Source organism: Pipistrellus kuhlii, unplaced genomic scaffold (genome assembly GCF_014108245.1).
Source record: "Pipistrellus kuhlii isolate mPipKuh1 unplaced genomic scaffold, mPipKuh1.p scaffold_m20_p_1, whole genome shotgun sequence".
NCBI classification, from domain to species: domain Eukaryota; kingdom Metazoa; phylum Chordata; class Mammalia; order Chiroptera; family Vespertilionidae; genus Pipistrellus; species Pipistrellus kuhlii.
Window position 1 is genome coordinate 25,769,079 of NW_023425404.1, and position 17,670 is coordinate 25,786,748.

Here is a 17,670-nt window from a genome sequence, read left to right on the forward strand (position 1 = left end):
GGCTATGAAAATGGGCAAAGAGGATAATCTCAATTTAAGGTCATATTAAGGTTATAAATCATAAAAAAAATAAAACTTTCCACTATATCCGCATTCCCATTAAAAAATAAAACCAAACAAAAAAACCTATAGGTTAAATCCTAATGAAAACTTAAGATCTTAAGGTCTTTTTGAGGTATAATTTGATATTCCCTAAAGTAGTACTTAAAATCAATTAAAAAGAAGCTCCACTTTTTTATAATTATATTTAACTTGTTGAAAAGAAATATTAAAGAGAAATTAAAGAGAAATTAAAGAAATGGTACTTACAGGTTCTGAAGCTCCTGAACTTGAGAAGTGATAGATAACTGAAATACAAAGAAAAAAGCAGAGAAAAAGCATTCATAATCCTTTCAACTTACCTTATGATAGCTTTATGATAAACACAGATACATTCTAAATTACAAAGATCCCAGTTGAATTATTCATGCCAAAATAAGATGCATTTTGATTTTATCATCTCTTGATTCAAATGACATAGTAAAACTAACAAATTAAAAATGTAAAGTAGGCAGGCAGGTGGTGACAAGGAATACAGTTATGAATAACTAACTCTAAATAATGTGATACTTCTGTAATTGTGAAAATTAGAACATTAAATTATCCACATACCTCCCTACCTAATCAGAGCTCTTCCTTCTCAGTCTTCAAGCCAACTATTCAACAGCATTCTATAATGTCCTTCTTTAATCTCATTTTCTTATCAGACACAGTTCTATAGTACCTTTTATTCCCCATAACCCCTTCAGAGTTTGGCTTAGATAACAATTCCTCAGGAGGAAACTTTCCTGATCTCTCAATCTATATTTAGAGGAGTTTTATTTTTTCATCATACCCCATTTCCTTCAACACATTATCTTCAATCATTAACATATTCTTTTGACAAGTAGGAGGAACTCAAAAAATACAATCTATTGTATTTTTGGAATCTCTTCCATAGAGCCTCACCATTTTTTCAATGAAGTCTTATTGGATCAAATTCACCAAAACCCATCTATTTCCAGTAACCATTTTTACCTCTGAAATATGAAATCTGTACTTTGCTCTAAAGACTAAGGTTGAGCAATATATATTCTATCTATAACAAAACATTACAGTCCATGCAGTTAAGAAAAAAGTGCTTCATGTATTAAGTTAAAAAATTAAGGTGAAACATTAATACAGAAAACTTTCTGAAAAGGAATCTTTAACAGTTTGAAGACTCATTGATTAAATATCTCAAATCAGGCAAAAACAATAAAAAGCACATTACCCAGTATACTTACATCACACTACTAAAAGATTTTTCCAATCAACAAGAAGAAAACCAAGTAGCTCGTAAATACACATACACTAACAAATCTGTCATGCTATGGCTCTGGGATTGTTACCTGTTGAGCCTTTTCAAGCTGGATATTTCCTATTTCTTCTTTTAGAGCCTCTATTTCCTGTTTCAAATCCTTGACAATGATAAAACAGACAAGATTGGACAATGGAAACACAGAAATTGACATAAAATGCAATGTACAGACAAACACATGAAATTACGTGGTATTCATTAAAGTTGATAAACAAATAGACAAGCACACAGTTTTCTCATTTCCAATACCTGAATAGTTTTCTCCTTATTAGCAACTTTGAGAAGTTCAGCTTCCAGAAGCTCTTCCACAGACTTGATCTTTCCATCTTTTTCATGAATTCTTAGATAAAGAAATGGAGTATTAAATTTGAATAGAAACCATCACCAACTAAGAATTGCACCAAGTCATGAATAAGCTCACCAAATGAATTCTCCGTTTTAAGTAAAATAGCAACGTATCAGACAGAAGGCGAAATAATACTTAAAGCTCTTTCTAAATGAGAAATAATCAGCAACTATCAAGTGACTGAAGCCTATGTACATTAGGAGAAGCTAGTGACATGTTTCAGAAGTACACAGAGATTATGAGGTGTACCCTGAAGAATAGCAGAGAGAATCAAGTTCCTCTCACTAATATTGGCTCTTAGGGCTGCAAAAGCTCTGATACAACTTATTCGCAATTATGACATCAAACTTTATAGACATCTCAGAAAGGAGACAAGCAAGGAACGTATCTCCCCTTCTAATAAAACCTATTCTTTAATAGTTCCTACCACAGAAACAGAAAATTAACAATGTAATGCTGTAAGTTAAGAAAATAAATGCAAACAATTATGAAAATACATTTTTTAACAATCACGTTGTACCAGGGAAATTACAACTTATCTGATCAATAAAAAAATTCTAGAGTGAAAGTTAAACACACATACACAATAAAACAAGATTTATCAGGACTAACCAATGGTCTAAAAAAGGAAGACCAGTTTAATATGTCACCACTTACACTTTCTTAAGTTCTTCAACTAGAGATGCAAAAGAAACCTGGAAATAAGAAGGCATCCTAAGTTAGTAATTTGCTCAAAATACAAATGGGTCAGAAATAGAAAAGTATGTTACCCTTAAATTTTCCACTATACCAAAATCCAAATAAGAAAGTAAACCCAAGAATTAATTTTTACTAGATTTTAACATAATTATGAAAATGAAAAGCACTTTGAAAGTAAGCAGCTTTAAGGCTAAGTATACGCCAAAAGAAAAATCAACACATAAATGTTAAAATTATTGAATAATTTTAACCAGATAAGAGGAAATAGACTTTAAAAATTACCTAATCAGGTAACCCCTTCTACTATTATTTAGAGCAGGGTGGGAAACATCCGGCCTAAGGGTCATATAGAGCCCGAGAAATCATTTGGTCTGGCCCTGCCAAGGCATTAGGGTGAGTTAATTAAATATTTGAACAAAACTAGTAGGCTAATTTTTAAGTTAATAATTTTGTATGACCCTCAAATTATGTTATATATATCCAAATGGCCCTTGTCAGAAAAAAGGTTCCCCACCCATGATTTATAGTCTCACTTTCTTTTTGTATACTCAACCCTTTTATCCTGTCACAAAAAGTAATGACCTCCTATCTGGAGTACTCTACCTCGTACTTGGTATAAAGTCAGCATCCAATAAAATTGCTGACTCTATTACTGATAATCAAATCACTAATCATTCACAAAACACTACAATTGACAAATTCCACTTTGGAGAAGGAAGGAAGAGACAAACAACAGAATGGCTACGTTTGAATGTGACAGGCCTTTCCATTGTTTTAAAGAAAATGGTTGCAGAATCTATTAAATTCCTTACCTGATCATTTTGCTTTGCCTTTAAGTCTTGAACTTCTTTTGTCAAAGATGAGTTTTCTGTTCTTATTGCCTTTTTCAAAGATACATAAGCAGAACATACTTTTATTTTCTAGGGAAAAATAGCTTGCTACAAAATAAAGTAGCTTCTCATTTTTACTCTAGCTGCTTCTTTTTTTCTCTGGAAGGCCCAGAAATCTCCCTTCTTCCACGTCTACAATTCTATAACTTCTAGAGCTAGCCAAATAGATTTTTAATTCAATTATCCCCACAATTATTTCTCTTTATGTTTACACAATCACACAACCACACAGTATACCACTTGTCACCTAAACTCAAATACAACTTTTTAGTTCTTCCAGCACCACCACTTATCCTAGTCGAGTTTGTTAATGATAATCATAAAACAGAACTACAATCTCTCCTTTCTCTGGCCTCTAATACTACTTCCTGAAATTATGAAGTCTGCTAGTTAGCACTGGTTATAATTTGAGCATGGGTAGAGGTGGAAGAGCTATTTTACAAACCAAAACAACAGTATCTACTTCATTAAGGCAATGCATACTATAATCAACTATGCATTTTTGTATTTTTAATAAAATCTTAAATTTAATGAAAAAATCATAAATGTAATAAAATGTGGTTAACTCATATGCAGTTTAAAAGCTATGGGAAAAATCTTACACTAATTATAGTGAAACCCCTTCACTGAATAACCACATGGAAAATAACTCTAAAAGTGCTTTACATTCAGTTCCTCTTCTTTAGTGGCCACCTGAATAAGTCCAGTTTCAAGTAATTCTTCCACAGTTTTCAATTTCTCATCTTTTTCTTGAATGCTGAAATTATAAATTTAAAACATATGTATGAACTATTTTTTAAGGTAAATGAATGATGTCATTCCTAAATATTTTATATGGATTACCTCCTTTGTCATTGTTCCTTATAAAATTTAACTCTAGAAACATTTCTGAGAATCTTTGGTTACTGTCTAAGGGTACTTCTTCTTTACCAGTAAGTAAAATGTGTTCAAATAATGCATGTTTACATGCTAGCCTAAACAAATAAGTCACTGCTATGCATGGCACCCACAAACCTAATGTAATCCCAAATCAATCAATAGTATAGTATACAACTCTCTTCCATTGTGAAATACAAAAAGAACTCTGAGAATCTTGATTAATATAGTTAACTAGTGTCCCTGTGCACGGATTTGTGAACATTGAAATGAAATTGATCAGAAGAAATATTTTAATATCACTATTCACCCTTCTCTATTAGAAGTGCCAACCAAATTCACGATTGATAATGATAGATCAGAACACATGTACGCAATTGGCACCAGCAAGAGCTTTATATGTATTGCACAATCATGAGTCCACTTAGCCTTTTATATATACAGAATAAACTTGCTTAATTAGATCTGCTTTCTGACTTAGCTAAACTTTTTCCAGCCCACAGAAGCACCCCAACTTCTCTTTTAGGTAATTGTTAGCAACACAGCAATAAATATCAACACAAAGCACATTATTATTGTAGATCACACAGGGAGAACAAAGGGTAAAATATTTAACTGCAGCAGAGTTTGACTATATTCTGTGCAGTAGAAAATGTGAAGTCATTTTCAAGGTCCACCATTTCTTATTTCTTTTCAGTCCGATCATGTTTCTAAACTTTCTCAATCTCCGTTTTCCAGCTAATGAAAAGAAAAGAGGATTTCACCGAGTCTCCTATCTAACTACTCCAGGTCTTGTGTGAGGATCAAATGAGATGAGGCACGTGAAAACATTTCACAGACATATGGTTAAAGTGTAAAATATTTGTACCTAGCTATAAAGCAAGAAGTGTTCCTGGGCTGAAGAAACTCCAATAAGGCTACTCACTAGGGAGAGGAAGCCAGACATTGCTATGTGATGTCATTACCCAGCACCCACAGCGACCATTTCTGGGCTGTGGGCCACATTTTGTGCCATGGGGTCTTGGCAGCATTGGCTGTGATTTGGTAGAGTGTCCTTCCAGGGTGGTGGCAGGGTCTATGTTGGGGGAAGCTAAGTGTTGGTTTGTCAGCACACCAGGTCTGTGGTGCCATTTATTTGGAAATGGCCAGTGCGCATCATGGCAGCTCCTGCACTAGCGTCTGCCCCTGGTGGTCAGTGTGTGTCATAGACAGCAGTGACTAGAGGCCTAGTGCATGAAAATTCGTGCAATGAGGGGAGGGGGAGTTCTTCTGCCAACTCATACAGTCCAGGAGCCGTCAGGGGATGTGATGGTTTAGGCCTGCTCTTCATAAGGAGCGGGCCTAAGCCACAGTCTGGCCTTCCTCTGCGGGAGGCAACCAGCTTATCAGGAGAAGGCGCCCCCTCATCATCCTGCTGCTGCTGCCACTGTCGGCCACCGCGGCTACTGGCCCTTCTCGGCCCTCACAGCCTTTGTCCAGAAGGACATCCAGAAGATGTCAGGGCTATCCAGTCTAATTAGCATATTATCCTTTTATTAGTAAAGATAATTGTTATCTCAAATTTGGTAGAAGTGATTCATTAAAATATCTAAAGAAAATTTTAAACTCACCATTTTTCCATTTGTTCCACAACATCTTTATTAGGCTAAAATAAAATCACCAAAAAGTTTAATTTACCAACTTTGAATGAGGTAAAACTTGTTAAACATTGAAATAGGATTCTATAAAAATTGTTTAGTTTTAATTACATTCAAAATTTAGTAAGATGATCCATATTTGAAGACTGCTAATAATTTACAAACACAACACAAAAGAGAAGCAGCTGCACAAAACAGAAAAACGTGAAATATAAAATGGACTAGTAAAGTGAGTTAGTATATTATGAATAATTCTTCAATTATTACAAAAGAAAATTTTAAGGATAAGAAGAGAATGTGCCCTAGTTCCTTTTCATCAATTCAGTTCTTTATATATTAAAAAAAAAAAAAAAAAAAAAATCAAAGGTTCTAAGGCCTCACAGGCCAAGGAAGAAGGCTTTGTTCTTTCTTTTTATAAATGGATTTTTAAACACTAAGGTATAATGTTTATATAGGCAAGTTCAAAACTCCTATGTACAACTCAAGAATCTTTTAACATGTATATGGTTATATATATAACTACCACCCAGACCAATAAAACTGATTATAAATTGCAGAAGCAGCATATGAACACATCCTCCTTGTAAATCATTAAAATATGACATGTAGTCCTGGCCGGTGTGGCTTAGTTGGCTGAGTATCAACCCATGCACCAAAAGGTCATGGCTATGATTCCTGGTCAAGGCTCATACCCACTATGCAGGTTCAGTCCCAAGTTGGGGTACATGCAGAAGGCAACCAATTGATGTTTTGCTTTCACACTGATTTCTCTCTCTCTCTCTCTCTCTCTCTCTCTCTCTCTCTCTCTCTCTCTCTCTCTCTCTCTCCCCTCCCCCCGACTCCCGTCTCTTTCTCTCTCTCTCAAATCAATTTAAAAACATACATTTAAAAAAACAAACAAGCCAAAACCAGTTTGGCTCAGTGGTAGAGCGTTGGTCTGCGGACTGAAGGGTCCCAGGTTCGATTCCGGTCAAGGGCATGTACGTTGGTTGCGGGCACATCCCCGATAGGGGGTATGCAAGAGGCAGCTGGTCGATGTTTCTCTCTCATCGACGTTTCTAGCTCTCTCTCTTTCTCCCTTCCTCTCTGTAAAAAATCAATAAAATATATATTAAAAAACAAAACAAAAAAAAACATTACAATGTTTCGGGTTCAATCCCTGGTCAGGGCACCTATGGGAAGCAACACGTCAATTGCTCATTCAATATTGCACAAAACTGACACAGCTTAACATATATCCAACATTTTTACTTTATACATTACTGGTCTAGTCTAATCCATTTTTCCCCTCCCTACATGATTTGCAAAACTATATCTTATATAATAATGAATTAGTCTGCAATAAAATACAAATGACTCCTGACATTGGCCTCCCTCCTGCCATCCCCCCATACATATAAAAGTCCTTACAGTCATAATTTATTGTGTAGAAGTGATTTCCCTAGGCCTTCAGACAGCTAAGGTATAATATTTATAGAGGCAAGTTCAAAACAGGTTTAGGGTCTTCCACCCATCTCTACCTGCTCTTTCCTAATTTCTCTAGTTTCTTAATTTTTTCCCAATGTTATTACAGCCATTTTCACAAACACTATTAATTTTTCCAAAGTCCATTGCCAAATCCTAAGATTCTGCTTCTTACATATTTCTAAAATTAACCCCCTTTTCTGCTATGCCATAGGTTAGGCTCTCAGTTTTACTCTTCTCAACTATCACATCATCCTAATTCTTCTCCCAGCTTCTAATCCATATGGATTATTTTATGAGAAGTACACAAAAACTTCCAAATGGAAAAAATTCTTCCTACCATCAGAAAGAAGGTAAGAGTTGTCAAACATATATTAAATCCTGTATTATAAAAGCCTAATATGCAAATCAACCAAAAGGTGGAACAAGCAGTTGGCTGGGGGCAGGGCCAGCAAGCAGGGCGGCACCAGGCCAGCCAAGGCGAATGCCAGAGGGCAGAGGTAAGGGACAGCAGTGACTGGCAGTGGCAAACAGGGAGGGGAGGGGAGAGCAGACTGCTTGCCAGCCAGCGCTGTCCCCCAATCGGCCTGCAGATCAACTGCAGAGGCGGGGGGGGGAGAGCAGACTGCTTGCCAGCCAGCGCTGTCCCCCAATCGGCCTGCAGATCAACTGCAGAGGGAGGCCAGACTGCAGCATCCCCCAAGGGCTTCTGGTCTGCAAGAGGGTGCAGGCCGGGCTGAGGGACCCCTCCCCAATCCCCCACCGAGTGCACAAATTTTCGTGCACCAGGCCTCTAATCAGTTTTATAAACTGTGAAAAATAAATCATGCAATTAGTTTACATCTTTCGTCAAGATGATTTTTGCCCATCTTAGGTCTCACATAAAGACTTAATACAAATGTGTAACTATGCATGGTAATGGATTTTAACCATACTTACAGTGGTAATCTTTTCATAATATACACAAATATCAAATCACTATGTTATGTATAATGTTAGTGTCAATTATAGCTCTGTTTTAAAATGAAAGAAAGAAAAAGGGAGAGAGGGAGGGAGGAAGGATGCACCACACATGCCAGTGTGGCTCAATTGGTTGGAGTGTCATCCCCATACACTGACCAAAGGTTTTCAGGTTCAATCCCTGGTCAGGGCATGTACGGAAGGCAAACAGATCAATGTTTCTCTCTCCCTATCCTTTCCCCTCTCTCTCTAGAATCAATGAAAAACATGTCCTTGATGAAAATTGGGGGGAAAAGAAAATACTATTAAGTCCAAGTTATCTTTACCTTAACTGTTCAGTTGTATTTTACTTTTAGTCCTAGATACTTCTCCCCTATGTAAATTCAAACACCTCACTGTCACCAGAGTGATCTATCTAAAATGCTAGACAAAATGCTTATTTATTTTTACAACACCCGTTGGTGGCATTCCTATATGCTAAATCAAGTTCATGGTCCTTATACAGCATACAAAGTTCTTCATTATTAGGCCTTACTGACTCTACTCCTTACACCTCATTCTTTGCAGTTCTCTAATATGCTCTAAATCCACCAATTTAACCATATACTGCCATGATATTTAATATTATATCCATTAGACCTGGAATGGTTCTCTTAACTGTTTGGCAAATTCATGGCCCTTTTTCAAAATCACATTTAGCTGTCCCCTGTTTTCTGTGTATCTCACCCTCACCCTCCTCCAAAATAGAACTCATTACTCCTCCTCCTAACCTGTTCAAGAATTTTATTCATCACATTTTTCTGTGTTATATACCTTCACACTAAGCCTGTCTTGAAGACAGGAACCAATTCTCATCCATCTGTGTAGCCTCAGCATATAGCATAGTTTCTAGCATATACTCAATTAGTAAATATTTAATAAAGTGAAATTTCCTTTAAGGAGGTCACAGTTTAACAAGTACTCTTGGTTGATTGCTCATTCACTATTCAATTGTACAAACTGACCCAATTAGCATCTATCCAACATTTTTACTTAATACATTATTGATCTGATATAATCCAATTTTTCCCTCCCTATATGACTTTCAAAAGCATATCTTATATAATAATAAATTAGTCTTCAGTAAACTACAACCAGGCATCAGGGCAAGGAGTTAAAAATTACCTATTCCCATAGTTTTTACTTCATAATCTTGATCACTAAATCTTAAATATCTACTAGAATAAAGTAAAATGTCATGCTGTTCCTTTACTAAAAAGTCAATATTGTAAAAAAAAAAAAAAAAAGACATGTAAGAACCCTCATCCCCAGAAAGTTTTATTTTATTCTGAATAAATTAGATTTTGTAACTGATTTACTTACATCATCTATAAATGGAGATTTCACTTCTTTAGTGTATAGACAGTTTCCCTTACCTGGTGTTTGTTGTCTTTCTGCTTCCTACACCTTAAGAAACAACAACCTGGGACCATTGTTGGTATGTTTCAGTAAGGTCAATCTTTTCCTCCAGGATAAAAATCCTTGGGGCAAAAGGACTACATTTTATTTTTAATAACTGAACTGTTCATCTCTCAACTGTCACTCGGAATTCTGACTGCCTGGTAGAAAGGGGTTAAAGAAAGGTAAAAATAAAAAATTATACTAATCTTTTCTTGGCAATAACAAAGAAATGGCCAGAAAAAAAAAGTCAAAGAGGTAGTCCTTTGGTTTGTCAAGATAAGTCAGAACTACAACCAAAAAACATAACACCAGTCATATACTTTGTACAATATTTTAAAATAAAAAAGACTTTTCAGAAGAGAAAAATTCTAAGAATTATCAAAGAGCAAATCTTAAGTTAGTACCATGAGTTTCCACAATTATCAAATAATTCTTTTAAATAAATTTTTAAAAATGTGACTGAAATTTTATTCTGAGGATTACTGCTAAAACTTCATAAAACTATTATTCGTTTAAAAAAAATTCATCTCATGCTAAGAGTTATTTTAACAATACCTAAATGCACACAAAAAGTTCACAGTAAACGACATTCTACTTTCCTGGGTAAGAATTGACACAATCAAAAACCATCTATCTACATGCCCTGACAGAATGGCTCAGCTGGTTGGAGCATGGTCCTATTCACCAAAAAGGTTTCAGGTTCAATTCCTTGCCAGGGCACATACCTAGGTGTGTGTTTAATCCTCGGTCAGGGTGCATAAGGGAGGCAACCAACTGATGTTTCTCTCTCTGCCCACGCCCCCTACACATGCACCACCCCTTTCTCTCTCAAATTAGTTAAAAAAATGTCCTGGGGTGAGGATAAAAAATATCTACCTATTATATTTAATCTAATCCAAGTCATTAACGTTGCATCTCACAACTGATATTTTATGAAGCACTAAAAATTAAAAATGCTGCCAACTAAACTGTAACCAGAGACTGTAAGATACAACCAGACTTCAGAAATGGATGATAAATTAATAAGTAGAAAAAAAACTTACAATTGATGAAATATCCTATCTCTTATAAGCTATACCTCAACAAAACAAAAATAATAATAAGATTTAAGATAGGATTTAAATACCACTTTAGGATTAGAGGCATGAAGTCATATTGCTGCACTAAATATCATCTGCTCAGAATTTTCTCTCTATTAACTTTAATTTGCAGGGGTAAAGAATATATAAAGTAATAAAGATTAAGCAAAGTATTTATTGAAGGGAAGAGGAAAATAAGTAGATTATACTTGTTAAGATATTAACAATACTTCCACAGTACTTGGCACAGCTACTTACAACAATTTAATACCTGCATAAATGTGGATTATAAAATTAAAAAGCATACGCCTGCTGAAAGAAGTGCTATCATTTTCAATAACTTACATTTCAGCTTCTAATAAGTGTGTTCTATTTTAATGTGTCATCTAATACCAAGTTTTTAGAATATTTTTTAAAACTGAAAATTGAAGAATTGTATAAGAGAAGAGTATGAAGGCAACCCTCAGGAACAGGCATAAAATGAATGTTGCCTGGGGCTCTAGGTTATGAAGCGAGGAGAGGCACCAGGTGGGGTCCCTCAGCCTGGCCTGTGGATATCTCCCACAGGGTCTCAGATTGCAAGAGGGAGAAGGCCAGGCCAAGGGACCTCACCAATGCACGATCAGGGCCAGGGAGGGACCAAGGACATCTCCAAAGCATGTCCGGCCCATCTCGCCCATCCTGATCAGCCAGCCCCAGCAGCAAGCTAACCTGCTAGTTGGAGCATCTGCCCTGTTGGTCAGTGCATGTCACAGCAACTGGCTGAATGAAAGGTTGGACACTTAGCATATTAGGCTTTTATTATATAGGATGCTTTTTCAGGCTGCTGTAGTTTTGATGACTTGGTATAAATATAGAAAAAAGTATGATGGCAGTATGGGGTGGAAATGAAACAGAAAAAACAAATATTCTAAGGGAAAGATATGAAGGCCTAAAATAACTACTATAATATATGCAAAGAACTAGGCTAAACACTATTCATAAACTTACTCATTTAAATCTACCAAGCTTATGATGTAAATAAAATGTGAAAGACTTCAGATGACAGGTTTCAGAAAGGTTAAGCAATTGGATCAACATCACTGCATTAAATGCTGGTATTAGGTTTCAAACCCATTCTCTCTCTTCCTCTTTTTTTTTTTTTTTTTTTCCTTTTTTTTAAATTGATTTAAGAGAGGGAGAAAGAGGGAATGAGAAAGAAACATCAATGATGAGAATCATTGATCAGCTGGCTCCTGCACATCCCCTACTGGAGATCGAGCCAACAACTTGGGTATGTGCCCTGACTGGGAATCAAAGCATGATCTCCTGGTTCATAGGTCAACACTTAACCAGTGAGCAACACTGGCTGAGCCAAACCCATTCTCTTTTTAGGGAACCATGATGCCTTAAAGAATGTGAAGTTCCGAGTCTGAAAACTTTTATCCTCAGAACCAAATGCATCAAGATAACTCAAAACATTCTTTTTATGCATACTATTACATTTTTCATTCCTTTGGGCGGGAGGAGGGATGTTCATAAGCATGTTAGCATCAGGAAGAAAAGTTATATTTTCTTTAGTTTGGATATTTGATAAACACAAGAACAATAAAAATACAATCAATATTTTCCAAAGTAAATGAACTGGTTACTATTTAAAAAGAAAGGCTCATGAAAAACCTTACCTGTTTAGAAACAAGGGTCTGTAGCCTCTGAACTTCTAATTGTAATACTTTGTTTTGGTCACTTAAAATCTGGAAGAAAGAATCTCAATTTACCGTTTAATTAAGAAAAGGTAACAATGCAATAATTTGAGTAAGTTATTTAAAAAAATATCAAACCCATATTATTGCTTTAAGTACTAATAAAGTGGCAGGGGAATTATATCCTAATGTACATAAGAATGCAAATCTCACATGGCTCCAGTTTCCAGTTTTAATGAATACATTCCAATTTTAATGAATACATTCCAGTGCTAGTATAAAGTACATTTATAATAATCTCTAAAACAAATTCTACCGAACCCTATTTCAGTCATGTAGTTTATCCTAAAACACTGTTAACACTGTGCTTTGATCTGCTTTAATGTGTATTTCAAAGAGCTGAACAGTTGTGCCAATGGAATCTGGGGAACCGTACTTTCATAAGTGAGTACTAGTAAATAAAAGCCCCCAAGAAGCAAATCATACTACACTGAGATGCACCCTGGGAATCAGAATGATGTACAGCACTCAAGCTGGTTGGCCAGAAACTATCACTGCATCAACAATAAAGGCAGACAGAACCATCACAAACCACCAACTGAAAACTGTAGAGAAAAGGCTAGAGGGAAACAAACTTCAAAAGTTTGTTACAAGAAGAAATAAGATAATCTAGGCAAGAAGAATCTGATAAAATTCATTGCTTTAGAAGTCCTCAAATAAACTCTATAAACACTGCTTTAGAGTCATTACACATGAAAGTTGTATTTCTAGATTCACTTCAACTGAAAACTATTACAAAACTGTTCAAATAAAGCAGAGATGACAAGCTTAATCACACACCTTAAATTCTTCCATTTTGTTTGAAATTTCACACTGTAGCTGCTCTTCAAGCAGTCTTATTTTATCATCCTTAACACGAATACTATGAGAAAAAAAATCAATTAAAACAGGTAATATATTGAGAAAGTGTACATAAATTATGTGCACAACTATGTTATAAGCAGCAATATTTCCTGTAATTATACTTGAACATAAATGTATGAATGACTCCATGTTCAACAATACATTAATTACCTTTTATGCATCTTCTCCAGTTCATGTGCAGCAGCAGCCTGTGTTTAGAATGAGATGAGAATTATGTCATTTCTCAAGCAATACTCTAAATTTTTTTTTTCTTATTTTTACATATTAAAAAGTTACATTTTATATATATTTGGAGTAAGTAAAATTAAAGCAATATCAATACACTTTACTATCCAATATTTTGTACTTCTTATTGATCAATCTTTATCCTAATAAAAAGATATGTCCTTTTTTTAATTAAATGGTAAAAAGCTAGAACAAACCAGCACATTAAGAATGTTATAACTGCCGAAGCCGGTTTGGCTCAGTGGTAGAGCATCGGTCTGCGAACTGAAAGGTACCGGGTTCAATTCCAGTCAGGGACATGTACTTTGGTTGCGGGCATATCCCCCGTAGGGGGTGTGCAAGAGGCAGCTGGTTGATGTTTCTCTCTCATCAACGTTTCTAGCTCTCTCTCTCGCTCTCTCTCCCTTCCTCTCTGTAAAAAATCAATAAAATGTATTTTTAAAAAGAAGAAAAAAAAAGAATGTTATAACTGTTCCTCTGATATATCAAAAGTGGTCAATTCTTTGGCTCGAACATTAATTTTAATATCTAGATGGGTTGTGAGAGGTATAAAATAGAAAAGTCTTTCAACAACATACCATGAGCCAGACCCGAGTAACCATTATATTTATTTATTGTCCACATGAGTAAAATTAAGATCTTGCAACACCAATAAAAATAAATATAGACAAACTGAAATTCTGAGGTAAATGCTTAAAAAGCAATAAAGATCTACCTGTTCATTTGCCAAAGCCTGTAATTTTTGCACTTCAGCTTTTAGTAAGAAATTCATATTTTGTATATCCTAGAACAAGAAGGAAAAACAGAATTAGAAAGACTTAATATAATTGACTTTGAAGCTTGTAAAACACTCTTCTACTTAAGCAAATGTCTGAAAGCAAAGTCTCAAATTATAATTTCTTAAATGAGAAAGAAAACCATCAATTCCTATTGTTTATTTCCCGAATTATTGTCAATTATATCATGAGAAAACCATCAATTCCTATTGTTTATTTCCCGAATTATTGTCAATTATATCATGAGAAAAAAACCTTTAAACTTTTCCTCTTCGAGGGCAAAAAAGAATTTCATTTAGAAAAGAGACACTTTTCAGATGAATTCGAGTATTTTCTATTTTTTTAAAAATATATTTTCATTGATTTCAGAGAGGAAGGGAGAGGGAAAAAGAAATAGAAAAATCAAAGATGAGAGAAAATCATTGAACAGCTGCCTCCTGCACATTACCTACCAGGGATCAAGCCTGCAACCCAGGCATGTGCCCTTGACCAGTATCAAACCTGGGACTCTTCAGTCCACAGGCCGACACTCTATCCACTGAGCCAAATTGACTAGGACTAGAGTATTTTCTTCTTCATAAACACATATACTGATTACAAGATCAAGGTAACTCAATGACTATAAAATATTGCAGCCATCTTACCTAATAGAGAAACATGTAAATTGACCATACCTCCGCTATGCCCACAGCCAATCAGAGTATGCAAATTAATCCAACAAAGATGGCGGTTAACTTGCGTACTACCTAGGTCCCGGGAACCTCCTCCGCACCAGGTCACTCCCAGCCAGCCATGGGCGGGGAGAGGGACTAAGACTGCAATCGGAGGTTGGGGGGGAAGGGGGGGAACCTCTTCCTAAGCCTAAAGCCTGGGGCAGAGGCTTTAGGTTTGGGAAGGGGCCAAGATTGGGATCGGAGGGAAAGGGGGAAAAAAATCAATGGAAAGAAATGTCATATCTTATGAAAGACACATCTTGAAAATGCCTAAAGAAAGTTGTCATGTTTTTTGTTGTTGTTTTTTTAATATATTTTATTGATTTTTTTACAGAGAGGAAGAAGAAGGATAGAAAGCTAGAAACATTGATGATAGAGAAACATTGATCAGCTGCCTCCTGCACGTCCCCCACAGGGGATGTGCCTGCAACTAAGGTAAATGCCCTTGACCGGAATCAAACCTGGGACCCTTCAGTCCACAGGCTGATGCTCTATCCACTGAGCCAAACCAGTTTTGGCAAGAAAGTTATCATTTTTTCATGGTGAAGAGACTAGAGTCCGTGTTGATGAAAATATCTTGGTAGCTGCAGCAGCAGGGTGATGGGGCTGGCACCCATCGCCTCCCGCACAGGGAGGCCAGACTGCAGCTTAGGTCCGCTCCCAGTGGGGAGCGGGCCTAAGCCAACAGTAGGACATCCCCTGAGGGCTCCCAATATGTGAGAGGGGGCAGGCTGGGCTAAGGGACTCCTCCCCAGTGCACAAATTTTGTGTACCGGACCTCTAGTTTATAATAATTACTGTACCTTAAGTTCCTCCTCTTTACTTGTTAAATGATCATGTTCATTTGCTAAAGAATCTTCCGTCTGTTTTATCTGTTTATCCTTTTCTGCAATCCTTTAATGGAAAATACATTTGCATTCAACAAATATTCAGAAGTCAAACCACAAATCAAAGCAGTTTCTCATAAACTGTACTTTTTAATTTCTGTAATCCCCCTTTCAGTGTAGCAATAACTGTCATACACACTACAGCTCCTTAAAATACCTACCCCTATTTTAAAAGTTGAGGTAAAATAACTTTCTAAAGCTCACAAGCCTGGCAATGTCTAAACCTGAGTTTCGAGGGGCTCTTCCCCCCTCCCCACGTGGGAGTCTGTACTTGTTCTTTAATAAATTTCCACATTTACTATACAAAAAAAGAAGAAGAAAGAAAACCTGAGTTTAGGGCTTCTGAACTCAATTACACAAAAACACAGAACTTTGTTTTGGCCACCACTGTAAAGTTAGATACAGAGTACCTGCAATTACTTACACACAAAAACTAACTTCCACTGATCTCAAATCATAATTATCTCTCCCACATAAATGCTCAAGCCCAAATAAAAAAAATTCCCCAAATCTTTTTATGATAAAGACAAAAACACAGAACGTTTAACTTTTCAGGAATCAAATCATTAAGCGGGAGCAGGACAGGCAAGAGGGTGAGAGTTGCTCCAAATTTAGTTGCATTTTCTGAACAAGTTAGAATATAAATTTAATCATAAGTACTGAATCTAACAGGTAATAAGTTAATGGTGACTAAGCAATTACAAGAAAATGTAGACAGGCAGGCTTACACTTTATGTAATTCTTCTGCTAGAACTGAAGCAGAGGTCTAAGAAAGAAAAACAGTGTCAACAAAAAGCATTTAGGACAAAGTTTAAGTTTTACAATAATCATTAAAAATTAAAAGAAATTAAAGTATATAAAATTATTGAGGCATCATCTAGCACATAACAAGTATTCATTAAATAGTAGCTATTATTTTGAAGGCAAATTTGATCACCAACAACCAACAAAGAAACAAAACATCAGGAAAATAGCCAGAAAGTTCCTTTTTCATCCCTGTACTTCTTTTCCTTAGTAATGATTTCTAATACTAACTAAATGATACAGTTCATGATGAAGGTAAACTTTTTGGTAATACCTATGTACATCTTTACTTCTTAAAAGGTATTTATAGCATCCTCTAAGTATTTAATTCCTGATAAATTTTCTAGAGCTCTCTTTCAGCTAATAACTTTGATTTTAATCAATATGAATTGATAATTTATATATACATACACATCCATAAACACACAAACATCCTTTCCTATATTAAATAATTCTTCCGAATTAATTTTAGGCTACAGTTTCTACAAAGAAAGGAAATAGGGGGTGAGGATGGGAGGAAATGTTTGCCATCTCAAAGTTTTAGGACTTTAAATTTTCCTTAAACCTTAAAAACAAGTTTTAAATGTGAAAACTACTTTTTATATAGAAAGGTGAATCCTTTTTCTACAATTTTTAGAATTTTAAAGTTGAAGAATTAAAATTCACAATATGTATATAATGGAAACAAATTAAATACTCAGAAATTTTTTCTTTTTTTCTCACTATATTATTATTTATATTCCAAAGACTATATCTACATATCTACCATAATAAAAAGATATATTCTTTTTTAATTAAATGGTAGAAAGCTAAACCAAATTAGCACATTAGGAGTATTTTAACTGTTCCTCTGATAGCTCAAAAATAGTCAATTCTTTGGATCAAACATT

The 17,670-nt window shown here is 35.4% G+C and overlaps 1 protein-coding gene across 16 annotated transcripts in view; it reads right to left on the reverse strand.

The window, feature by feature from the left end:
• The window catches only part of KTN1 (kinectin 1), a 99,995-nt gene that overhangs the window by 39,737 nt on the left and 42,588 nt on the right, over positions 1-17,670 (reverse strand). For 13 of the 16 annotated variants that reach the window (XM_036435923.2, XM_036435966.2, XM_036435957.2 and 10 more), the window contains 13 exons: positions 16,705-16,742; positions 15,893-15,983; positions 14,316-14,384; positions 13,526-13,563; positions 13,292-13,373; positions 12,434-12,502; positions 5,800-5,834; positions 3,980-4,070; positions 3,236-3,304; positions 2,382-2,419; positions 1,628-1,718; positions 1,410-1,478; positions 310-347 (listed from right to left, as the gene is read on the reverse strand). In XM_036435923.2, coding sequence (XP_036291816.1) covers positions 310-347; positions 1,410-1,478; positions 1,628-1,718; positions 2,382-2,419; positions 3,236-3,304; positions 3,980-4,070; positions 5,800-5,834; positions 12,434-12,502; positions 13,292-13,373; positions 13,526-13,563; positions 14,316-14,384; positions 15,893-15,983; positions 16,705-16,742 — 818 coding nt within the window. The remainder of the gene's footprint in view (positions 1-309; positions 348-1,409; positions 1,479-1,627; positions 1,719-2,381; positions 2,420-3,235; positions 3,305-3,979; positions 4,071-5,799; positions 5,835-12,433; positions 12,503-13,291; positions 13,374-13,525; positions 13,564-14,315; positions 14,385-15,892; positions 15,984-16,704; positions 16,743-17,670) is intronic. The other 3 variants (XM_036435932.2, XM_036435869.2, XM_036435912.2) reach the window with 2 other exon arrangements.